The sequence below is a fragment of the Pomacea canaliculata genome, linkage group LG6 (assembly GCF_003073045.1).
Source record: "Pomacea canaliculata isolate SZHN2017 linkage group LG6, ASM307304v1, whole genome shotgun sequence".
In the NCBI taxonomy this organism is placed as follows: Eukaryota; Metazoa; Mollusca; class Gastropoda; order Architaenioglossa; family Ampullariidae; genus Pomacea; species Pomacea canaliculata.
In genome coordinates, this window is record NC_037595.1 from 27,858,106 (window position 1) to 27,883,456 (window position 25,351).

The following is a 25,351-nucleotide window of genomic DNA, read 5'->3' on the forward strand; positions in this document are numbered from 1 at the left end:
TCATGAGCTCTCTTTTTCATGCACACATGTGCACAAATTCACTGCAATAACTTTACAGTGTTTTGGCATGAAACTTGGCTGCAGCTTTTTTTTTTGTACTTTTGCAAGAGTGCTTAGGCCTGTGTCTGTCCTACAGATTTATTTGCTTTTTACCCTAGCTATGTCAAGCATGGTTTGGGCATACAAAATTTTTATTTCTGTTATAGAAATAAAATAAAATTAAAATCTTTGTCTCTTTGCTTTTTAATAACAGATTCACAGCTTTCACACTGCTTTTTGAAAACATTTGTTTTATTTTTATGTCAAGCCATATTGGCAATTGTGACATGATTTTAAATAAATGTAATTTTATAAATATCAATTTCATTTAAAACTTTTATTACGTTTATTGAATAATATGTGCCTAAATTTAAAATTGACTAACTTTCTGGCCTAACTTAATGCACTATGGAGCATATTGAGACAATGAGTACAAGCTGCTCTCAACACTAAAGATTAAAGTAACGAAAACAGCAACATAACAACCATAATCTTTCTCTCCTCAGGATGAAAGCCTAGCGTAGAAAGCATGAATACAACACAAACCCCTAAATCTCCTCAGCTTACTGCATGACCAGATGTTGGTGCACCAGCTGAATCCAAGGAACTGTTGACAGCAGTGTCTGGGCTTTTGGACTACTAACCCTTGACCCTTGATTCTTGTGTGTTTCTTATTTGTTCACCTTGGACACATTCTGCAGGTCAACATGCTGATGAAGCTGCAGGAGGCTGCCAGTTACTCTGGTACACACAGCAACGACAGCGACTCCACCAGTGTTGGCAGCCACAGCAGTATTCAGGAGTTTTCCACTACAAGTGGAGTGGAGTCCACTCTATAAGACTACAAAAATCTTCATATTAGGAACCAGACAAGGGAATGGTTAGCTGAGAGTGAAACCCTTTCTGCCATAATCCGTGAGACGTTGTGCAGGAGAAGTGGTTTGAATTCATTTTGGGAGATAGAGTGACATTGTCTTCATTTGGTTGCAGTGTTCCTACCATTTGTCAGACTGCCTTTTGTGAGAGTAACAAATGATCCATCTTTATCATCTTTGTAATTGCAATTAATTTATTATTGCATTGTGTGGTAAAGTGACCTGGATTCATGTTTTTGTGAAATACTGGATTGCATGACCAGCAACAGTTGGCAATCTGAGTCTTTTGCCAGCAAGGTAAGATTTCCCTGGCTCTTCCCTGAAATGCTGGTCTTTGCACATTCTTCAAACATTTAACATGTTAAATATTTAAACCTACATCCCTGTGCACCAGGCTGCACCTACGAAGATCTCAACAGACAAGAGATGTTTGTCTGCCTTTAGAAGATCGACTCCAGCACAACACTGTATGAGGACGCAGTGTTTGCCAGACCAAGGACATTTTCTTTTCTTCAGATGCAGTGGATAAGATGACTGCTCTCTTTGACTGATGGTTGCTGCCATCTTTAAATGCTTTTTAAGCTTACTTAATTACCCACTAGCTACAGATAGTTCATGGTGTACTTAAAGGTGCTTGTTTCAATGTTATTTGCATCAGATTGTAGGTGCAGTGATAAGCGTGTTGCCTTAGGTTTTCATACATACTGCATCTTTGTTGAAGGGAGTGGTTAATCTCTTGGTTACTAGTTATCTGGACCAAAGATACTTCTATCAGCATTAAAATGGACGTCTCCAGTGACAGTTCATTTGTTTCAAGACATAAATATGTTTTCATCTTTCCTAATGTGCATGCCTCACACAATCACATTCTTGATCTGAAAGTGAGCCTGAATCACACGATTAAACATCTGATTATGTTTCTAAGCAATTCCAGAGTTTTGATTATCACAAGTGATGACAGAGAAGCACAGTCTGCTGTCTACTGAGATGCTTTTTCTCACCTTTTTCCGTCTTCAGCAGTGTCACGCCAAAAGAAGTCAACAGAGTATGTTGTTGGAATAGAGCTTGCTTATGGACTTCTGGCAATGCCAGAACAAAAGTTTCTGGTTTGTACTGGTTTTTGGAGCAATCAGCCATCATGCAGATGTGAATGGTGCTGCAGAAAAGTGAGATGTGTAGACCATGATGCTGCTAGCAGCTCAAATGACCACTTGCAGGAAATCAGCCCTTGGGGCAAGCTACAGATGTTTAAGAAAAACAAAAGACTGTGCTGTCAGACCATAATTGGTCTGTTGGACATTTCTCAAACTCATCCCTGCTCAAGTTTAATGCCTTGAGATCTCATTTCAAAGACTTCTGTGTGGTGTGATCAACAAAGTGTTTCTGAGTGTCAACGTCTGAGCAGTTTATTCTTAATACCGAAAGGTCTCTTGAACCAAACAGGATAAAACCTGCTTGGAGTAATTCCTCTTGTATCTGCACAAAAGCAGAGAAGCAACTGTTCGTCTCTAACAGCAAAAGTGACACCAACTGATTCACTCCTGCTTAACATACTAGTGCTTACAGTCAACGAACATTTTTGTATGCATTAAATAATTTGGTTCTTGGTAGTTTAATCTTCTGCTTTAGTGACAAGTTGGGATATTTTTTGGATTGCAGTGGTTTGTGATTGAGATTGTGTTCTTTACACTATTTAATGAATTAGATGCTGCACAGTAGCTTTTTATTGGATTTCTTGAACCTGGCATGTGAAAAAGATGGAATTAGCGTTATGGAGGGTTTGTAAGAGTATTAGAATATTTTAAAATATCTTTCATAAACAGTAGATGCAGAAGTCTGTGTTTACATTTATGATTTGTGTTATTTTATTATAGGGTGTTTTAGCAATACACAAAGGAAGACTTGTCTGTATATGAGAACTGTAATATCAATAATAGTGCTAAAGGCCATACTCTCCTTGACAAAACCACCTAAACTTTTGAGCAATAGAAGTTAAGCTCATTTTTCAAAATAACACCAAAAAAAGGGCCAAGTCTTTTTGGCTGATGACTTTTTATAAATTCTGAAATATTTTGTGGCTGATAGCTTTCAAAATGTGAACAAAACAAAAAGAAGACTTTTTTTGAGGAATTAATGTGTCTGAGATCCAGAAACAGCTGTTAACATGTTTTAATCAGAGGTTTGACAAATTTAAGTTATTTTGAAAGTGAAACAATCTATTGATAGCCTTCCTTTAAAAGATATTTTTTAGCTACTCGTTCCTGTCCGCTTACTCCTTTTGAAAAAAACTCCTCAAAATTAGGCCTTTTTTTCATGGCTGCTTATTTGACACAAATGTTCACATTTGAAAGGCAGCAGTTTTCACCCGTGACAGATCAGCAGGGAATCTTTGGCTAAGATAGAGAATAAAATGGCAGATAAATGCTTGTCACTAAAAACATTCTTCTTCAGGCATGTGCTGGAAACATGTTTTTCTGTTGAGAATGCTAATAAAAATTTTGGAGAAATTCAAGAGATGACTGTGCTGAGGCTTCCCTGCAGGGATGGTCCTAGATGGAAATTCATTCTTTTGGTGGAATGGCTAAGGACTTGAAGATTTAATTTGCCCTGGATATATTTCTGCTTTCCTTGAACAAAATAACATCAAATAAGGTTATAAAAAATCTCAGACTTAAGCTTTTATCTTATCTCTAGGTAGCAACATGAAGCAGTTAAAGTGAAAAGTAATACAAAAATCTGTCTTAATGGTGTTCTTGAGAGTGGCCAGAGCTAAGTTTTGGGGTACAAATTGTTACTTGCAGACTAGACCACTTTAGTGACGTTTTTAAATAATTTGAAGTGCGTATGATGTAAATGATTTTTAGGCCAGTCGTGTAGACTATGTGTCAACTACTTAACTTCCAAAACTGTGAAATTCAAGTCATCATAGTTGTAAATAAATTAATGTCTGCGTGTTTGTTGACAGGCCTAATAGTAATAGAAACACCAGTCTACTTTGTGGTGGTCCACTGTAAAATTAGTCAAGGACGACTTGATCTGCTCTACAAATTGTATGGCATCTGAATTGAAGCATGTAGTGTGAAGGACATTTTAAAAGCTACTTTGAAAGAGAGAGTTTTGATTTTTAACAAATTATTAATAAATATATTTGGAAATGTTTTAAGTACATTCCATAACACTCTGAGACTGTCAATACGAATTTTAATTTCAAAGTGTTGGTCTTATTATTTCTTGAGACTAGAAATCAAGGTGTTGAAAATTTAGAGCTCAGGGTAAAATACTGGAAGCATAAGAAATGTACACTAGGTCTGTTAGCAAATTATTTTCTCCGATACAGGCATATATGCTGGTATATAAATGAAAATCAAGCTGACTTTAAAAATACTAAATGCTTGCGCAAACAACTATTTTAGTGAAGAGAATGATTTATCTAGATGAGGGTTAAAAAGAAATAAGGTTCATGGTTGAAGCTTAAATCAGTTTTACCATCTTTCTAAATAAAATATTTGTCCATTGAGTAAAGCTCGGCATCATATATTGTGTTTTGTGGTGATGGCTTATGCCTGCATGCTGTCAAAGAAAATGCTTTTGTGCTGGACATGTAGTGTTATGTTGAAGGGCTTTATTAAAATGCAGTCAGTATGTCAGATCTGATATTCTTGTAAATATGCAGAAGCTGGACATCACACGAGTGGCAGGTTTGTTGGGGTTTTTTTCATGGTCAGTGTTGTTTCAGATGCTGTATAACAACTATACTCACAGCCTATCCTTTGCCCTGATAAGTGCAATATGTTTTTCAAGTCTGATGCAGGTGCCGAAACAATCCTCATTCATTTACAGTGTCTGTTGCAACAATGTACTTCAGTTTTGCCATTGTCAGTTCACAAAAGTGACCATCCAAATTTTTTTAAATGTGTGTATGTGTGAGTGCGTGTACTTCTGATCTTAATGATGATTTTAGATTTTTGTAATTAGTGTCACCATGTTATATGACAAAATGTTTGTAAACTATTGATGATTTTGCTGTTGCTGTCATTATATCCTGTGAGATACGATCTTGAGTGCTTGGTCTCTACACTTTCATATTTGAAAAAAGACAGGACATTAGTTTTTATTCATTTTTTTTAGGGGATGGTATTAATTTTTTAACAAAATAGGTATGATGTAATTAATTCTTTACTTTTTATGTATGTGATAAACAAAGTCCTCTTGAATTTTAAGAGGTTTGAAGAATCGTTGGTACTGGTAGACTCTGCTTGTTCATTCATTTCATTTTCATGTCTTCCAGTGATTCTTGCAGAAGAAAAACTTTGTCAGAAAATGATTTGGCAAAATCTGTTCCATGCTAGTTCAGAAGAAAGGGTGTGATGCTGAAATAAAAGTGTCACAAATTTATGTTTTTTAATGAAGCAACAGCTTTTTTTTTCTCATTTGGGAGACATTAAGTCAGAAATGATTTTTCATTCCAGGCACCTGGCTTGCTGGAAAAGGGACAGAGTCCTTTTTAAGTGACATGACTAAGATGAAAAAAAGGAAAATTTCCATCACAATAATTGAGCAAGTTTTGCTACATTTTGATATGCTGGTAATTAACTGGGCCTGTCATCAGGCTCCTGCTGAAACACAACTAAGATACTGATAGGGGTAGGTCTTTGCCTTACATGATTGTCATCAATATTTGTCATCTCATGCAGCCTCTGAATGCCACAATCATCATGTTGCCTTAGTTTTAACATGTGCCCTGTCTTATCAACAACAACAGTTTTCAATCAGAGCTTTGTGTTCAATATAAACTGTGCCTATATGCTTGTAGTGATATAGATATAGAATGTTCAAAATTGGCTTCAACATCTTTTCTGTTCTTTCACGGTGGACAGTCATCAAGGATAGATGCAAGCTAGCTCTCCTGGTTTGTGTTTTCAATGTTATCTATGCAAATTAAGTGGATTTACCTTCTACAGTTGACAGCCTTTTGTATTGGGTGGTCTTCTGCAGCATCTATAGTCAACTTGATAGCAGAACTGTAAACATTCAAAAATGTCTTGGAATATGTTATTTGGAACAGGGTAAGGTTCAATTGAGGCTTTGGATTCTGATATTGAAACTTCTGTATGAGGTTGATAAAATAATTCACTCCTGCACTAAATAAGTTGTAAACAGAATGCTAAAGACATATCACTGTGTAAATGAAATATTATAGACAACAGGGACAATCTAGATAAAGCCAAACTGAATAACACAAAAACTAAAACAAATAAAACATAGCAAATAATACAGAAATAAAATATGAAAGTCAACACAACCTGTTGAGAATGTTTCTTTTCAGCTTCATTTTTCTTTATTTATTAGGCTGTTATAAAACTGTCCGGTACATTTTTATCCTAGTGCAAGAAAATATTTATGTCCGTGATACAGTCACAGTCACCCAGTGACATCCCTGAGACATCTGATGTCCAAGAAAAGTTGTGACAAATCATGCAGTTGGCTCAGAGGCTGGAGAGACAAGCTTGTGAGGATGCTGCAGCTGGCTACTTGGTCATAAGCAGGATAATAGTTTGACCTATTATTAGAAGAAATTTTTTTTATAGTTCAGACTTCATTGTAGACAACTACCTAATGCCAGGATCATGCCAAAAATGTCTTATCAATGCAATTTCAATTTTTAAAAAAAATAGTTAATGTATGTGCATGATTATAGTGTATTTACTGTCTTTGCTTTTGAACCAACTTTCTTATAACATCGGGCTCCAAGTGGTCATTGTCTACACTTTTTCATAGTTGTGAATATTTTTTTTTTATTTATTAACTATTGATATAATTATTTATTACATTTAGGCTTTACAAAATTTTTGTGATCGCTGTGCAAATCCTTGGGCGTGTCCTTTACCTTATAATATTTGAGGCATGTTGCTAGCATTGTTCATGCATTAATATATCATTTCTAGTATTTATACTAGTATTCTGGAGAGTTTTTAATGATTAGAGAACAATTATGCTAGTGTGTAGAAATACCTGCTTTACATGTGATGATGAAAATCTAAGTTCTCATCTCACTCATCATCAATAGTTATCATCCTTCTGATTGTAGAAGCTCACCGGTGCATAAATGTTTCAAGTATTTCAGTGGCTGTCATTAGAATATCAGTATCAGGTAAAAACTGAATGTGGACAAAAATTCTGCTAAAAATTCATTTTACTAACAAAAAAAGAAATTAAAATCCTTTGATAGACAATTATCCGGTGACAAACCACAGAAAATGCCTATAAAATACTTCAATTGAATCTTTATCATAAAAAAACAAAAAATGGTGCTGTCCGCTTGATTCTGGCGGATTGTAAAAGAGATAAAAAATAGTTGTAACAAACAGCTGCAGGTTGGAGAAGAAGAATTGAAACACGTCAAGAAAATGTCACAAGATAAGTGTTGGTCTTACGTGTGAAACTGCTAGGGTTTCAAGAATGTCACATACTTTTCTGTACTGGCTGGCTTTAAGAAGATGACAGGCGCTGTAAGATGGTCAGCTTACTCTTCCTCTCTTGCATTGTGTCCTGTCTTTATACCAGTCGAGTCATACATTTCTTTGCCAATCTTATTCAAAAAGTATAGAAAGTATGTTGATGTTTTAAACTAGAGAGAAATACAGGTGTGTGAGTAAGAAAGAGGCTGGGTGAGAGAGAGTGAAAATGAATATTGCAAGAGGAAGAATAGTGTGTATATATGTGTCTATGCAAGTGTATGTTTTTGAGTGTGTCTATGAAGCCTGCATCAATGGACAAGAAAGCATCTTTTAAAAGCCAATCAGTAAGACTTTCAAAGTGCCTTGAATTAAGTCATCAGCACATTCTTGACCTAAATGCAGTTTTACATGGAACTCTTACAGCTGTTTTTTTGCCATGGAGTTTAGGAGGTAAGATTAAAATGTAAGAAAAGAACATATAATTCAAAGGAAGAGGACTTTAAAAAGTTTTTTATAAGTAATATTGTCGGGTATTTCAAATACTTTTAATAAGTTGCTGTCAGCTAAACAATCACAAAAGGGAATAGTCACTGTGGCAAAGTTATCTCCAAGTTTTAAGTCATTTGCTTGATGTGAAAGCAACATCAATTGATTTGTTTACTCATCTATAAATGTAACTTTAAAAATTTTTATATTTTCCACCTGCAGACCTCTCTTGAGCGATTTGAAAACATCATTGTGTTCGTTTTAAAAGTGTGAAAGTCACAATGTTGTCCACACTCAGAAGTTGTATATACACAAATCATGAAAGCTGCATTATTGAGTTTTTAGTCCGTTTGTGGATTTTTTACCTTTATAATGAGTAGTGCTTGGGTTTATGGTATACTGAATTAGAGTGTGGTTTTTTTCACAATGTCTTAAATTGTCAGCAGATGCATAGCCAGCCAGTGCAATAGTTTGCAACTGCATTTCTTTTCAACATGTGTTTTGATGTTGAGTGCAATATCAAGTGCCCGAATGCAAAAGCCCTTAATTAAGTGCCAAGTGTTGGTGTTTGTGTACACTCTAAATAGTCATTGACTTAGGGCATTATACGAAGACACAAAATTCTAGTCCCGCACCAGTTTTGTTTTTTTTTTGTTTTCATGCCTCTTCTCGTGTACCTCTCATGATGCACCAGGTTGACTGCAGTATACTCTTCCTGTCAATCATATTCTTGATCACCCTGCTGATTCAACAGTCAGTAAATCTTTTCATCTGAAATTTTTATCAATATATTGTGGTCAGATAATGTTCTTTTCATAGCTTGTCTGTTAATCAGAGATTGGTTTTATTTTGGTGCAATGCATACAGATGTTGAATGAACTTGTTGACGCATTGGATAAGATGATGATGAACTTCATGTCAGGAAGCAAGGGCTTTACTTTAAAACGTCTGTCTTTGTGATCAATTTCACAGTCAGTTTTTGGTGGAGCAATAAACATGTTCAGTCTTTAAAGAGAGAAGTTTTAGAAGACCATAGTGATGTTCATATCTTGTATATTATAGTTGTGTATCTTTTCCCTCTGACAACAGTATTAGCATACTTTATCTAGATTGCAATCCTCATGGTGTAGAAGTAGAAGTAATCTTTGTGCTTATTTTCTGAGACGATGTTGATCTTGTCAGATTGTATCTAAGAATAGTGTATGGTATTTAAAACTTGCTTTTAAGTTATGAATTGAAGTAACTTGCAGATTGTTTTTAAAAGACTTTGACTCCAGTTTTATTGCCCATCTTTCATGGTTGATCAAATTTTCATTAAGAAAATGGATTTTCTAATATTGTTTTCTGCAAATAATGAATCTTAGGTTCTTGTGACTGACATTATTTAAAAATCATTCATATTTTACTGGTCGTATTGCCCTCCAGAGTTCTAGATTATTGGCTTCTTAGTGTTATTACATTTTCGATTGTTTTCCCAGCCTGTTTCGCTGCCTTTACTAGCAGTTTCTTCCTAATAATGTACTTTGTTGACATCGGAGAAAAATGTAACTAATGCTAAGATAAGAATTTATATAATGAAGCAGACACAGTTACCACTAATGGTTGTTGTGGGTTTGCAAAACACATTATTGCTAATTTTGTTGCCATGGCACTGCTTATGCAAGAGTATTGATTGATTGTAACTATTTATGCTTGATAATTTTAAAACTTAAGCTGCATAGCATACTGTTGCAGATTTAGTTTAGAGGCCATATTTTGCACAGTTCTGCTATTCACATAAAAATCACATCATTATGCATATAAATATCAAATTAGCTTGATTTTTTTCATGGATTCATTCATTGATTGATGAAAGAACTTTACTTTATGAAGGAGGAGCCTTTCCCTTGTACACATTTATCTGCTAGCGAAGACAGTTTAGAATTAAGGAGGGCAATGCGTCTTCAGTTCACTCTTGTAAAAGGATCAAATATGGAGTCTTATGTTTGTTTGAAAATGAATTAATACGAGGATACTCAGGGTATGAGAGTGTTGTAGATACAGGAAGTAAAAGTTTTTTTTCTTCATATATCTTAGACTATACCCTTCCTAGCTTTGGTTTTGATTTGGTGGTTGTTCATGAAAAATGTGGCGTTAACATCATCATGTTTCATTTACAACGTCTTCTGAGGTATTGGAAAGTTTAGTTGTATTAAGTATCAGGAGTAAAGTACTTGCCTGGTGAGTTTAGTGAGCATGGAGTGATATAATTTTAAGACAACCATTAATTTTTTTTGTTTTTTTTTTTTTTGTAAGGAGAACCATAGCAAGACTGACGGGTAAATTGAAATTTCATGAAATACAGTTGTGACTCTTTTCTTCTTTTTGTAATCATTTTTGGAACACGTGATTGTCAAATATAATTCCTAATTAGATAAACATTAAACATTTATAGATCCCTGTGTCATTTGTCAGTAGCAATTCCAGGATAATGTGTATTGTGACTCTAGTAAGTCATATCTTTTATCTGTACTTTGATAGAGATTATAAACAAGTACAGCATGTAGACCCCATGCCGTAAAGTGTGACACCATGTAACTGAAGTCGTACACAGTAAATAGTTCATTATTTTATTTGGATGCACACTTACATTTTATGTTATAAGGATTGTTTTTAGCTAAATGTTCTGTTTCAGATTTTACCCATTACTAAAGAGAATGTATTGTTCATGAATTTGTTGTAAATAACATTTGGATTTAGTGTACAAGAGTGAAGCAGTATTTTTAATTTATGACATCATTGGACCTACGGTGGGGAACCTGTACAGATGGCATTTGCTTTGGGGGGAGGGGTACAGTGTGGTTGAAGGGAGATGAAGCAGTAAGTGTAATGTAAAGACAGCAAATCCTGCAAAGAAAGAGCACATAATTCCCATTTTAGTACTAATGCATTTCTTATCTCCCTTGGTACATTTCTGATGTATTTCATTAACCTTTTTTTTTGTAAGATTTATATTAATTGTGGTGACTTGACATTATTGGTACATAGCAGGCAACACAGCTACCATGTTGAAGTACAATGAGTTTGATGGTGAAGTATCTTCTGGGCTTGCCTGCCTTGCTGTAGACAGCCATTTGTATGGTTGAATTAAATGATTTACACAGAGTGTCGGTGTTTGTGTAATATTGCTAGGACGATGGTCTTTTTTCTTCATTTTTGTCTAAACATTACTTTTAGCTTAGCACATGTGTGTCCTATGGGTGCATGGGTGTGTACATACATTTATTTGGATAATATGGCGCTAGAGTGTAGTGCGTGAAAAGTTGCTAGTATTTGAGGAAAGAGTGTATGAGATTCTTTATGAGAGTGTATGAGATTCTCTATCAAGAACATAACTCCAGTAAGGATGTGACCATCTGTAGAGGTAACCACACATCTTAAAACTGCTGTAAACATAACCCAGTTTTAAAATCAGTTATACACAATTTCTGTAAAAATGTGCTTAGTAATTCATCACTTAAATATACATACAATTAAAAACTATATTTAGGAATATACCCACTCATGCACAAAAGATCCCCTATATATAAAAAAAATCATTATATAATAGGGACACAAAAAATACATGTTTTTCAAAGCACCTGGGCAAAGTGGACAAAGGCAGGCTACCTCATACTGAGCAAAATGGTTCCTGTCACAACTAATATCTGAAACTCTAAACTGAGCATAGGTGTGCGTGTTGTGAAATAGACATTTCCAGTTTTAGAGGAACATCACCAGCTGATGGAGGTGCATGAATTTCACTTGTCCCGTGGTCTGAAGCACATTGTGAAATGTTCCGGTGAGCATGTGAGACCTATGATGCCTTGTAAAGATGGTAGGTGGCCGCCTTTCGGTGGTGCGAAATGAAAACGCTGAATCATTGTCGCTATATATAGAAAGAGTTGCACTCTTGCCACTTTCTCGCCCAGACATCTCCTCCGCCCTGTGGAGCACACGAGGTAAAACATGGCACAAGTCCTCGAACTATTCTTCAAGAAAAGGAACTTTAGCTTACTTCTATAACAGTTTCTATCTTCTTTGCATAAATAATATGTATAAATGTATTAGCTTCTCCCTAGTTTCTCTGAAGAACGGCACACTAGTAACTTACCAATTCCCATGGGGATGAACTCTTCCTTTACTATTAGCTTGTTCCTGTCGTCCAAAAACCTTTCAGGTCGAAACTTTTCTGGATCGGTCCATATTTGTGGTTCCATCATGACAGAGTGAATGAAGGGTATCACCACTGTGTTCTCTGGGATCCAGTACCCCTGGAGTTCGCAGCCGTGTGTGACACCATGGTGGAGGCCAAAGCCACTGATATCACACATTCGCAGCGTCTGGAAGGACGACAAACGTATCTCAACGATCTGTTCTTTAATTAAATCTTTACTGCACATGATGTCTAAGGGAAATAAGACAGTTTGCTTGAAAAGTGCAATACCAGAACTTGCAATGCCAGTCCGTAAAAGATAAAATAGCATATTAAACTTTCACTGTTATGTTTGGGAATACGCTATTATTTTAATTGTCCTTTTTAGGATGATATCCATTTCCCCCACCTGACTCATCCCCCCAGTGAGGCGACTTACTTCCATGATCGTGGCCTCTACGTAAGGAAGCGAGGGTCTGTCCAAGATGGACGGCGGCCGGTCCGTGCCAACGACACTCGTGATCTGTCTGTAGCACTTGTTAAGAACTTCGGGGTAGTGCATCAGGTAGACCAAAGTCCACAGGATGGAGTTGGTGGTGGTCTCCATCCCACCCGAAAACAGGTCGGACACCACCCAAAGTAGATGCTCTCCTGAGGGTAAAAAAAAAAGGAAAAAATATAACGATAGAGACCGGGTAAATGATATACAGGCAATGGAGGACATACCTGGGTGTACTTCCGATGGCCTTGTCTACAACTTCGCAGCTTCCTGAATGGTGTTATTTAATCTTCCATATTTTCATCAGTCTGTTCGTTCGAAAATGGACGAAAAATTAAGAATAAAAGAGAAAGCTTTAGCTCATCCAAAAGAGAAGGTATAAAGAAAGGGATAAGGCAACCCGCTTACTATTAATGGTCGTTTGAGTATTTCCTTGCTCCTGAAGTCTGCGAACATGGTGGAGGTAGATGCTTATGAAGTTGTCGTGGTCAACATCAAGGCTGCCCTCGATTTCCTTGATCTGGGGCTCCAAGAAGTCGTGCATGATGTCTGCGACATTCTGGATGATCTGTTGAGTGCCACAGAAAGCAAAGGCGTTACATATATCGACAGGTAGTAGATATAGCATCGACATTTGTACAGTACATCTACAGTAGGTAGAGCATCGACATTTTCACACATAGTGACCGAGGCATCTGGATGTTCAGTTATTGATTGACGGACGCCGATAATGACTAAATCGAACAGACAAGCTTTACACACAATCATGTCTTCAAAAATTACCTTTTTGGAGCTGAAGGGATCGCCGGGCAAAAGGCGAATCAAGGGGCAATAATTCACGATGGCGGTGCTCTGCAGGAGTCGAAAGTTCTCCTCGACGAGTGAGACGAAGTGGCCGAACTTGCTGTCGTCGTACTCAAAGCGTTTGCCGAAGACGAGAAAGTTGATGTTGTTGGAACTGCTGATGCTGAGGAGCTTGGCCACGTCGACTGCGCGTCCCTCGTGCTGCGCCAAGACCTTGACCAGCTCGCGGACCTCCTCCTGGATTCGGGTAGCCATCACGTCCTTGCCCATGCTCAGTCCACGCAAGATCTCCAAAGACAACTTCCGCTGCTCCTTCCAGATGGGTCCAGATGAAAAGACGATGCCTGCATATACGTAAAGCCTACAGACAGCGCTGATATCAAATGTTCCAACGTTTATTGCAGGCTGGCTGGCTGGCTGTCTGCCTTCAAAGTCAAGATTAGAACTATTAAGACACCGCGATAATCTCTGAGAACTGAAGAAGACATACCTTTGTTCCTTGTGATTTGATCAGTAATGAACAAGTGCGGCCTGTCGGAGAAGACGTCGGCATTGTTAACCAGCGCGTCTTTGATGACGTTGTAGCCGTTGAGGACCACCACCAGACGGCTGCCCATGTACAGACTGAACACATCCCCGTACTGTCGTCGCCACTGTTCAAACTGTTTGCGTGGATCTTTCTCGAGCAAGTGCAGGTGGCCAAACAGCGGGAAAGGGAAGGGCGGACCCGGAGGGAGGGACCTCAGCCTCCTCGAGCACCAGAGCAGGAAGAGGACAGCAAAGAGGATGCAGAAAATTAACATTGTCATGGCTTTCCTTAGCGGCGTCAGCAAACTGGAGACCCAGGGCTTAATGCTAAACAAACCAACAATAAACAGATTAGCTCCTATGCTAGGACAAGACATGCCTCGAAAATAACCATGTAATCCGCTATGAGACGACCGTTCACTCATATTCTGTTTAAATCTCAACTTTAACGATGTGATCCTCTGAAAAGACCATTCACATATTCTAGGATATGTTTACTGGTGGGCATACATACCTGAGAGGTCATCAGTGAGAAAGATGTGCCTCTTGAGTTCTCGATTCAGCTCGGTGCTGTTGAGCTAAAGATTTTCAAATTTTTCGTTTAGTTCTCAAGCGTGAATGGGTTGGGAGAATTTTGATGGAAATGTAAGGTACCTTAATACTAAAGGGTTTGTTTTGCTATTTTATGTGCGTAAGTATAGGTCTCTATGAAACAAGTCAGTCCAGTGCAAAGAAATATACTATACCAGGCTTGTTTTATTTAGAATGTTTCTGTTGTGCACCTTCAGTATTTGGAGCAATTTTCTAAGCTCGGGTTGTTGTTGTTTTGTTGGGTTTTTTTTTTTTTTTCAACCAGTGCGCTGTTGCTTCAAGTCAACGAAGCACGAAGATTTAGTAGGAGAGCACTAATGGAGAAAATGTGTCCACGGCCGGAGAAACATTGTCTTTACGGACTTGATCCATCATATGACGGAAATGGCCTCTTCTCCTGCGCATGCGCACTTTGTGACGCGAATCTCTGACGAATGTTCAGATCGTGACACCGGCTCTGGGGATGACCGAGCAGTCATTACATCCGCCAAATAGGAAACTGGTTTTCTACAGAGAATAATCTAGCAGCCCGTGTCTTCTGGTGAAGGACATGAGTCAAACTTTCTCTGGGACCATAGGATGTTGGCACTGTGTGCTGTTAGGGTAAGAATTATTATGCACGGTATTTCTCGTGACGATTAAAAGAAAATATTCCTTGGCTTCAAATCACTTGAATCTGCTAGGAGAAGAAATGAGGAGTCGCTAATTTAGGAGTGAGTGAAGGAAATACCTCTAGCACCGATAGGGCCTAACATTCTCAGATCCAAGTCAATGAAACCAGTGGCATAGAAAGGAACTGTTTGCAAATCTTTTTCTTTTATAGTAACTTCATCAATAACACAAAGTCAGTAACACAAAAACCTTTAAAAGAAACTTTTAAAAAAACTTAAGAAGTCGTGGAAGAAGGAAGCACAAGGAAGGCTTCCTAACACGGAAGGAAGTGGTCAGAACCATCGTCTACTGTACGCCTACTTCCGACAAACTGATCTTCACCCGAATGTGTGTCAGGTAAACAAGACGATGAAGTGGAAAGATTTTAAATCATCTGGAAAAGATCATAAAGACACTATTAGAGCGTGCTAACAGTGTTCGGTGAGTGGAGGGCAAAGGTCGGCCCAGATCTTGACAACAAGGGGCAGGGATAGTAGAAGAAGCCGGTCATAAAGGTCTAAGAATGGTAAAGATTTGCAGAGAGTCACACAGTGTTGTCCATAGGAATGGGAATCCCATGGGAAACGTCCCATGGGATGGGATGGGACAGCACACATTTGTATTTCCCATGGTAGTCGATACTTGATATTGTAAAATAAATTTACGTTGAAATTTGCATTGTCAGACTTTTTAAGCACAGGAAAAATACTTTTTTATTCCAGTTTCATTATGCCATGACTTTGTTAACATGTGTGCAATGCGCAGTGTTGTCCATAGGAATGTTATTACCATGGGAAACGTCCCACATGATGGGATGGGATGGGATGGGACAGGTATAAATTGCAATGGGATGGGATGGGACAAAAAAAATATGTCCCATGGACAACCCTGGAGTCACAGGCTCGTCTTCAATCCTCAGAAGGAATCAAGGACGGAAACTCGGCACTTTCCAGGCGGTTCACTTCCCTATAAAACCGATTCCAGCCTGCTACCAAGGCATGTCCCATCATTCACACGGCCAAAACAAAGTCCTATGCCAGACATTGCAGAAAACTTCAAGTCCCACCTTGAATGAACGACGAACTCGTTCTCATCCTTTCCTCGACCCCATCCCCTCCAACATCTAATTCCATGGGGTACCCTCCTACTAAATGATGTCAAAGGGGATGTTACTAAGGCTTCAAGGAACATTACCCCTGGCTGGGTTATTGCCCTTTGCTTCCACAAATGTTTTACAACATAAGTGAAAAACAAATTGTTAAATAACATTTCCTGTAAAATTAAGATTTTTTTTAAACGTGAGTTTTGCAGCAGCAACGGACTGGAAAGGAAAAGAGTCAGAATCTTTGAAGAACAATATTTGAAAATTTATTCCTAGACGCAGCAAATGCCTGTTTGTGAGAGTTTACTTCATGTTAGTGACTCGCACCTCACGTCGCCATACACCAATATCGATATGAAAAGCAATTGCATCACGGAAAAATAATTGGATGTATATCTTATTGCACAACAAATCATCATACACGTGTATGCCCTGACCTCTACCTTTACCCTGATGCTTATGTTTCAAGCTTTCGGCAAAGGCGATTTATTGCATTGAAACGTGTTGCAAGTATTGACTTCTTCCAGTTCTGAAGCATTTTTGTCAGATTTAACACAGAGGTAGAGAAATGCTAAAAGTGAACCTCGATGTTCCAAACATTGGTCCTCAAAACAGTCAACAAATAAAGTCACATTTAACAGTTATTTGTGGAGTGCTGGGCATTAAAACAATCTGCAGAGCGATTGAAAACAAGTTGGCAATTGTTAGTGGATGTACAACTGGGCTCACACCAAACTGATGTGTTTTGTAAACATGGAAAAGTTTTGAAGCGTTGAAATGATGTTAAATGTCAGGTGTAGAAACGACTGGGCAGGACAGACACAACAACGGTTGAAAAATAGATAATACATTATAGGAAATAAAATTTAAATTAAAGGTTTCAAGCCTTATAGAAGGAAGAGAGATAAAATCTTAAAACAGAAGTACATCTAGTGAATTCAATTAAGACGCAGTATAGATGGAATGGAAAACAAAAGACAGACAAAAAAGATTAACACCAGCGAATGTACACGTGTTGCAAGAGCAAAAAGTAAAAGAATCAGTATAAAAAAAGAAAGACCTGGTGTCCCGACAGGAAAAGTAGTCGACTGGTTGTTGATGTTGTCTTTCACAAAATCATTGGCGCTAGTGCAAGCACGTACATCAACCTAACAACCCCTTGATGGTATGTTACCTCAGATATGTCAGTTTCCAAGAATGAGCACGTCTCACAAATGTTACAGAACCGACTCACCTCAACACGTGCACGTGCTTAGACATAAACACACACACCTCAACACACGCACGTGATCACACGCACACACCTCAACACACGCACGCGCTCAAACATATCTCAACACATGCACGCGCTCGAACGCACACACACTTGCATAGATAGAAATATTTATCACATGCGATTTACCGCTTCACATCGAGACTGTCGAGCATGGCTGGTCAGTGGTATTCCTCCCTGGCCTCTGTCACACTCGCAATGATCAAACCAAGAGGCCTGACCCAAGTGCAGCTTCCTCGTGTGGCCCGGTGCTGGTGAACAGGACACCATTGAGATCCTGACGGATGTGTCGTTGCCCACCACAAGGCTGCGTGTTCAGATAGCGGCCATTACAATACTCGCGGTTCATGAAGGTCGGCAGGCAACAGCAAAGACGGAGATTGTAATATTGGTTTTTACAATGGTTGTTACTCTCTCCATCCCCGTGGGAAACGACCAGCGACACACGGGCTGATGACCGACACACGTCGCCCTTGTAAGGGAAAATCATGGTTAATCAAAGATATTGTTGAAGTCGCATATGCTAATATAGGTATTGTACAGTGAACGGTGCTTACCACAAGGAAAACAAAGTATGGATACAGTGATGGAAACTAAACTATTTCCTTAAAAATAATTCTAGCTCCTCGGGTGTGATTGAGTCCTCGAGAAAGGCGACAAGGAACTTTTAAATTGTTAAATTTTTCCAGTTTAAGATTATCATGAAGCCTTGAAGACTGTACTCTTTGTTGCTTGATATAAGCGACAGTGTCTTTACATTGTGTTTTATTTTCACAGAGAAAGACATCCACAGAACAAACTACTCGAGTGACTCGGACCATTGTCTTTCGTACACCATAAACAAAACTGTGAACCTAGTGAAATGCGTGACGGGTGGACAAAACTATGTCTTAGAATCAAATGGAAGGTTAATAATTAACATTTTAAAAGGAATGCTGTATGATACAGAGTCTTAGACAAAATAAAATAATTAAAAAGACAAGGTATAGACATGCGCATGGAGGAAGGACGGAAAGATAGAGTAAAAGCTGACAAGTCGATAAACGACAGACAGGGCTTCTGCTTACGCAAAAAAATGCGTACAGTACGCATTAAAAGTTCGGAGGACCCCTTCAATTTTTGTCATTGGGGTCCCTTCAAATTTGGGCGAAGAACAGGGACCCTTTAAAAATCTAAAGAAGGGGTCCCTGGGACCCCAAAGAATTTAGCATTAGCAGAAGCCCTGGACAGAGATAACGACTAAGAAAAAAATGACACGCAAATGTCAAGACTGGTATAATATATACATTGAAGTTCATAAAATCAACACCATTGCCTGATGGCGACTAAGTCTTATTAAAAAAGAAAACTCGATCCTTTCATACATCTGCTCCCTCTCTCAAATGCACGCCTAGTGGAGCGGGGATGGAGTGGAAAATGTGGGGTCAAAAGGCCAGCAGTTGATGGAATTTGCCTATGTCCCCCGTTTCAATTGATGTCAATGCAGAGAAAATAAGAAAGCAAAAAGCATGAAGATGTCTATCAGGTTCATTAATATGCGGTTTCCTTTAGCTATGTTTACACCTGGGGAAACAAGCATGTAAGGCCAAGTGAAAAAATGTTGGCAGACAAAGTAAAAAAAAACCACACACAACCCAGGCTTTTACATGAAATCATTACATCTCCAGCCGATTCTGTAGCAGATCAAAACTCGAAGAAAAGAATAGAAACTCAGGAGGATAAACAGGTGGAGAAATGTCAGTTTTGAAAGCTTCAAGAGTAAAAATGGTCACGTGTGACTGCAGTATTCTAGATACACTCTGCTTCACAGGGATGTTCACAAATTAAGGGTTTGTGAGATATTTCAGAAGTGTACAGTCTAATCAGTAGGTTACTTTTCTGAGTATCGTTTAAGATCACCAGCATTGCATATGGAAGAATTTCTTACCCTTCACCCGTTACAGTTCTTTTATCCCCGATAACCTAATAATACTTCAATACAGGATTATCGAGGTTACGAGAGAATCTCCTATGCAAACCCTAAGGAATGTGTGACGGATGCTACTTTCACAACAACAACAATAACAACACACCTGCCACCTTCTCTTCCTGTCAGGCCCGAGTATGTATTAACAAGCCACCACCACTGAAAGAAACAGAAATAGTTTGGGTATCAGAGTTTTCATAACATATATCAGGGTTTCCATAGCGTATATCAGGGTTTCCCAGTGCGACAATCACGTGACAAGAGTTTTCAGCACAGTTGATTTTCTCGCCAGGGTGTGAAAACGTGAAAAGGTTAGGTGTTATCGTGGGAAAGTGCTCAAAAGTTCCAAATGTGTAGGCAATTAGTTGAGCGAATAAACTGGCAAACAAGACTTGAGGACATGGCTCAGCATGCTGACCAAAGTTTAGTTTCATCGTTCAAAAGCATTGGTCTCGTGTGATGTCCATACACAACTTTGGTCGGACGTCTGATGACATGTCCAAAGGTCTTCATGATGCTCGTAGGTTAAGCAGCTGTTACCTGGTGAAAAGGTGAGCATATAATAGAACTGGTGTTAATACTGATTGCTGATTTAAACTGTAGTCATTTAATATCTGTGCAAACCTCTATACACGTGATAGTTGAATTGAAGATCAGGTAGGGTTCACCTGTGGGATAAAACTTAATACATAATTGAAAGAGGAAAAATAATTCATTCGGGAGGTCATCACTGACGAACTAAGCTGTGATTTTTTTTTAAAAAACTGAGTATATATTTCTAAGCCTGCCCTCTACCTGGCACACACAACTACTCCAGCAGACCTGATTCTGTTGATCTGCATTTGTTTCAAGTGGTAAGTAAATGGCAAGATAAAAATCCACAGTAAAACATGTCTTTAGCATAGGAATGTGTGTGTAAACATGTAAAACAGAAACATATGGAAACAAAAATAAGCTGAGAAAAATACCTATTCTCATTAAAATTTGTGATATGATTTTTAATTTTCTTATAATGACTGATAACTCTTCAGGTCCAATGACTTCTTTCATCATGAAAATTCTTCTGCTCTTGAGTCTTTTATCTGCAGTTCTTAGGTAAGTGGCTATTTTTTGTAAAATAACAGTAAACATAAGCAAGATTGGTTTGTTTCTAATAGTTTATCTAATAAAAACTAGTTTCCTAAATCACTCTTAATTGTTCTTTCCTTCTTCTAGCCTTTTAAAGCCTATCTTGTATGTAATCAAATAAATCAAAGTATATAAGCACATGTAAACAAAGGATAAGCTGTTAAGTGGATGTTTCCACTTCTCTCAATCATTTTTACCTAAATCATAGATGCATTCACATACCCATATGCACCTATAATTTCTCTCTCTCTTTCTCTTTGTCTCTCTCTCTCTCTCTTACACACATATACTTTGGGTTGAACATTTTATTTGGAATATAGTTTCAAGTTAAGTTCTAATGAGCAATGAATATCAGAGTATAACATTAAATTGTAGGACTCCTAAAGTCTTCAATTATATAAAAGAATTCCCTAGACAACATGAAATAATATATGATGCTTGAGTAAGATTTCCTGTGTTTTGGTCAGAGCCCACTCTACAATTAACAATGGCATAATAAGTTCCTTTTACCTTGGGCCCGGCTTATCAGGTCACAATATTTATTAAGGCTTAACTGAGAATTTATAGATTCATCACTTGGATTTTCTAAGATTCCCCAGTTCTAGCATTTAGGTTTTCCATTCTACATATATACCAGAACTAGAAGGGTGATAGTTACAGATTAATAATAACAGTTACAGACTGGATAAATGATTCTCTAACATAAGAACACCTCCCAATCTTTTGACACAGTTGCTACGATTCTTGTAGAAGGATAACCATCAATATGAACCTAGTCAATATTGTAAGTGAATCTTCAAAAAAAGAAAAAAAAACTAAACGAATGGAATTTGTTAATTTGTACAAATCTACTTCAAGACTTACCACAAAGGTTTCTTTTACAACAGGGGACAACACTGTGATGCCAAAAAAAAAAATGTTTGAACTACAAAGGAGGAGACCATAAACACTAGCACCACTGACACAAAGTGTCATTAACATTCACAATGTCCTGCTTTCATAAGATGACATCTTGTCATCGCCATTGTTATTGTTATTAACAGTCACAATGCCGTGCTTTAATAAGACAACATCTTTCTTTCCTTTAAGCAATCAAACACCACAGGAGCAATTCAAGTATCTGGACACCAATGGCAATGGCATCTTGAAAGAGGACGACATACTTGAATTTATCAAAAAAAACGACAAGAATGGTAATTATTTCAGTGTCGCTACCACCACCACAGTTGTCATCCATCATCCACACATCAATCATTCTCACTTCAATCATCATTTATGACCATCATTAATCATTATTAATCATTATTCATCATTACCCTTCTCCTAAGAACTGCTCACTGGTGTCGTCTTTTATGTGAGGATTATTTTCATCACTTCTGTTCATTAGTTTCATTATAGTTACAAGAGCTCAAGAAAAGTAAGTTTACTGTTTTTAACAATGGGAAGAATATTTGTGATGCTGGTTTATGCAAAGACATACATGTGGCTGTGTTAAGATGAGTGTTATTGTTAGAAAAAGATATTGTATGTAAAGAGATATAATAATAAATTTATTCGCAAACTATTTTTGGAGCAGTAAAGATGCTTCATGAAAACATATGATAATTTTTTCGTGAAAAAGTACATATAAATAACCTGTGAAATAACGCAAGCGCTCAATGGTCTAAAATGTTTATAAACATATCTATTCCTAAGGCGATGAAAGCCTTGATTTCGACGAATTCATCGGTACTCGACCCCCATCTGAGCCTCCATTGAGGAGCAAGGGTGCCTTTAATCTCTATGACAAAATGGACGTCAAGAAGGACGGAAAGATGTCTTCTTCTCTTGCCCCAGCGTTTATAAAACTCCTGGACAAGGACAGTGAGTACAACAGCTTTTAATCCAAATATTAAAAAAATAATAATAATCAACTTGCAAGCTTTGTTGGTCGCGTCTGTTTGGTTACGCGTGCAACCAACGTCTTGTTGCATAGCATAGTATTAAAACATCTTGATTGACATTATTTTCAGAGAACGGCGAGGTCACCTTTCAAGAATTCGAAGAAAGAATAAAGAAGGTAATAATATCAGTTTATATATATATAAATTTATGAAGCGAGAGACAGAGAGAGAGAGACTTCGGTAGTCGAACTTTTGGATGCTAGAAAATTTTGTTCCTTGGAATTTAGTTTTGTTGCTCGACCACGTGCTCAACACTCGAAGCAGCTGATGAAGGGAGGGGAGGGGGAGATTGGTGTTTTACACCGTGCCAGCAACTAAGGCTATATCACGGCAAGGCAGCCAGCCCTGTAAACAGATGCCGTGTGCAGAGAAAGAACAGCGTGCCCGAGACGAGAAATGAACCCAGGACAGCCAACATTCACTGTTGCTCCATCGGACCGCCGTAGCTGATGAAGGGAAAGGAGTAAAAGCAAGTGTCCGTAATAATGGAATAAAGGGAGACATTATTGTTGATATGGATAAATGAAAAATAGGTGGTCGAAAATATTTCTGTCTTTTTACAAAACCGAGTCTACAATATTATTAATAATACCAGATAGATATTGGTGATTCCCAGAACCAGTTGATTAGATTTGCATTATTTCTTGTGGATCATACAGTAATTTAGGAAGTAATGTAATCGTGGCACATACATTAAGTTGTATGCTTAATACATGTACATTTCGGTGTTTGCCAGATTGTAGACGGCATCGACCGAGAAGCGAAGAAATTGGAAAAGAAATGATTGAAGAAACAGAATGAACAAAATGATGCCTGAAAAAGTGACCAATAAACTGTAAAAATAACGATGTTTCTGTTGTGTGTGTGTGTGCGTCACGTGGAGGTTGTGTTGCTGACATGCGAGTTCAGATAGCGGCCATTACAATACTCGCGGGTCATGGAGGTCGGCAGGCAACTCACAGCGAAGACGAAGATTGTAATATTGGTTTTTACAATGGTTGTTACTCTCTCCATCACCGTGGGAAACGACCAGTGAAACATTAGACTATACTTACAATTGCAGTCAGTTCGTGGTCTCCCGTTGTACGATATTCTCACGAATCTCACAAATGTTTTTTCTTCACCCAATCACTGCTAGACAGGTGCGCTGTCACACTGCAACTTCACCAACACGCCTCTGTACATATTCCAATGGAATCACCAATGCTGGTAGATATTTCCAGAGTCTTTAGCCTTGACATTAGTCGAAATGTCGCCAGAATGTTCGGCTCCTCGTACACCTGGCAAGGTTCGAGCTACCCAGCCCTCACTCGGTTGACAGTCACCCTTGGGTGGGTCCGGTGTAGGAGGAAGGCTCTCAGGCTCACACCTAGGGATCAGTTTCAGCGGGTCCTCCTTAACTGTTCCTCCACATTAGTTCCTGTAACTTAATTACTAATGAGACTACCATTCACTGCTACTGTTAGTCTCCCTGAGTTAAACTCATCACCATATTAGTTCTTGTAACTTAATGACTAATGAGACTCTACCATACACTGCTACTGTTAGTCTCCCTCGCGTTAAACTCATCACGTGATTTCTATTCGAACGTTAAGATTTTTCCGATGAAACAATGTAACTTTTGCCGTGAAATCAGAGTGTAGAATTCAGGGCAAGATAAAAACATTTTGTTTACCTTGACTGGGCAAGGAACTAAGTGCACACAGATTCCCCTGTCTGTATTCACACCTGTACAGGTAGGACAGCTAGTGTACGAGTGTGTGTATCACGTGAGAATGAAAAAAAGGGTCAAATTCGTAAACCACGTGCTGGAGCATGACTGTTGACCCTTGTAACGAGAGTTCACCGCGGCAGCCGAGACATAACGAACTATGCTTAACAGGGAACTAAAGCCTTTTCCTGACAATCTGCTATTTGACTATTTGCATTTAGAATTATATATATATCATATAAAGAAGTTTTTTCAGCTGGAAAGCTGAGAACTTACCTACGAGGTTTTGCCTTGACCCAATGATGGATGTGACCAGTCTCTTTGCCAAGTTCTAAATCTGTTTCAAAGAAAACGAGTTCTGACTGTAGCCACTAATTTTCGGTGTGACATCACGCCCATTGTTACTTCACAGTGGCATCGTGCTGTGATTCTCACCAATTAAACATGAACATCGTGTTTACATTGTGTTGACATATTTAAATGTTGATGGGATGTTTATTATTATTTATTACAAACTGTTTGGTACGATAAGGCCTAAGATCTTGTTCACGTGCTGACACTCCAACGTGGAAAGAAACCATTCACAGTGCGATTCAAGCTCGTGTCTTTTGTCCTTTTCCCTCAGAATAGAATTTCCTACCAAGGCACTTAAAGTGACAAGGAAGCTTTAAAAACAACTTAATCTACTCCCAACATAATTAACAGATCGACTCTACTGATTGCGCATGTGTGTGAGTGTGTGAGGAGGAGGGGTGCGCGAGAGGTTTTAGGGTGATTAACTTCTAGCTAAAAGCAAACACAATAATAGAATTATTATTATAATGAGTTCAGGCAGCGGTCACATGCAAAAAAGAAACAAATACGTCTTAACAATACATGGAAATTAGTTTCAACTGCAGTCGACTCAATGAGCTTTACTAAACAAAATACTTGGATTGACACAAAAAACCAGGTTCAAACAAAAACCAAATTAATTAACAAACAATTCTACAGAAACACTGCAACTAACAAAAATACAAGGTAGAAAAAGAAAAATTTGCACACAAGCATGAACACAATTTCTAAAGGATAGCACTAAGAGAGTTGTGATGAGGCGAAGTCCACAGCTGTGAGCTAAACCATT

General features: G+C 38.1%; 3 protein-coding genes across 7 annotated transcripts in view; 2 read left to right on the forward strand and 1 right to left on the reverse strand.

Annotated features, from left to right (window-relative positions):
• LOC112566993 (neuron navigator 2-like) overlaps positions 1 to 11,003 on the forward strand; it is a 94,127-nt gene extending 83,124 nt beyond the window's left edge. Inside the window, exon 23 of the mRNA XM_025243425.1 lies at positions 741 to 11,003. Within this exon, the coding sequence (XP_025099210.1) occupies positions 741 to 878 (138 nt within the window). The 3' untranslated portion in view covers positions 879 to 11,003. The remainder of the gene's footprint in view (positions 1 to 740) is intronic.
• Positions 10,454 to 24,114, reverse strand: LOC112565667 (cytochrome P450 2U1-like). 4 transcript variants are annotated; one of them, XM_025241291.1, is made up of 9 exons: positions 19,553 to 19,690; positions 17,610 to 17,952; positions 14,378 to 14,441; positions 13,826 to 14,190; positions 13,315 to 13,679; positions 12,940 to 13,099; positions 12,472 to 12,683; positions 11,991 to 12,219; positions 10,454 to 11,822 (listed from the first exon to the last, which is right to left on the reverse strand). In XM_025241291.1, the coding sequence occupies exons 4-9, from the start codon at positions 14,142 to 14,144 to the stop codon at positions 11,638 to 11,640; spliced, it is 1,470 nt and encodes a 489-aa protein (XP_025097076.1). In that variant the 5' UTR covers positions 14,145 to 14,190; positions 14,378 to 14,441; positions 17,610 to 17,952; positions 19,553 to 19,690; the 3' UTR covers positions 10,454 to 11,637. The 4 variants fall into 4 exon arrangements, with proteins under 4 accessions (XP_025097076.1, XP_025097075.1, XP_025097074.1 ...); XM_025241290.1 differs by lacking the exons at positions 14,378 to 14,441; positions 19,553 to 19,690 and adding an exon at positions 23,573 to 24,114; XM_025241289.1 differs by lacking the exon at positions 14,378 to 14,441.
• Positions 19,864 to 23,363, forward strand: LOC112565673. 2 transcript variants are annotated; one of them, XM_025241298.1, is made up of 6 exons: positions 19,864 to 19,997; positions 20,478 to 20,541; positions 21,664 to 21,767; positions 22,270 to 22,437; positions 22,587 to 22,633; positions 23,254 to 23,363. In XM_025241298.1, exons 2-6 carry the CDS (start codon positions 20,483 to 20,485, stop codon positions 23,299 to 23,301), a joined length of 426 nt encoding a protein of 141 aa, XP_025097083.1. In that variant the 5' UTR covers positions 19,864 to 19,997; positions 20,478 to 20,482; the 3' UTR covers positions 23,302 to 23,363. The 2 variants fall into 2 exon arrangements, with proteins under 2 accessions (XP_025097083.1, XP_025097082.1); XM_025241297.1 differs by lacking the exon at positions 19,864 to 19,997 and adding an exon at positions 20,012 to 20,300.
• Positions 24,115 to 25,351: the final 1,237 nt, after the last annotated feature.

Bases quoted from the DNA above. Each gene is read 5' to 3' on its own strand.
- LOC112565667 (XM_025241290.1), bottom strand. From the start codon at position 17,635: ATGCTCGACAGTCTCGATGTGAAGCG. The intron at 13,680-13,825 runs GTATGTCTTCTT...ACGTATATGCAG, and splicing joins TCAAATCACAAGGAACAAAG to GCATCGTCTTTTCATCTGGA. The intron at 12,684-12,939 runs GTAAGCGGGTTG...TTTTACCCTCAG, and splicing joins TACTCAAACGACCATTAATA to GAGAGCATCTACTTTGGGTG.
- LOC112565673 (XM_025241298.1), top strand. From the start codon at position 20,483: ATGACTTCTTTCATCATGAAAATTCTTCTGCTCTTGAGTCTTTTATCT. The intron at 21,768-22,269 runs GTAATTATTTCA...TCTATTCCTAAG, and splicing joins CAAAAAAAACGACAAGAATG to GCGATGAAAGCCTTGATTTC. The intron at 22,438-22,586 runs GTGAGTACAACA...CATTATTTTCAG, and splicing joins AAAACTCCTGGACAAGGACA to AGAACGGCGAGGTCACCTTT.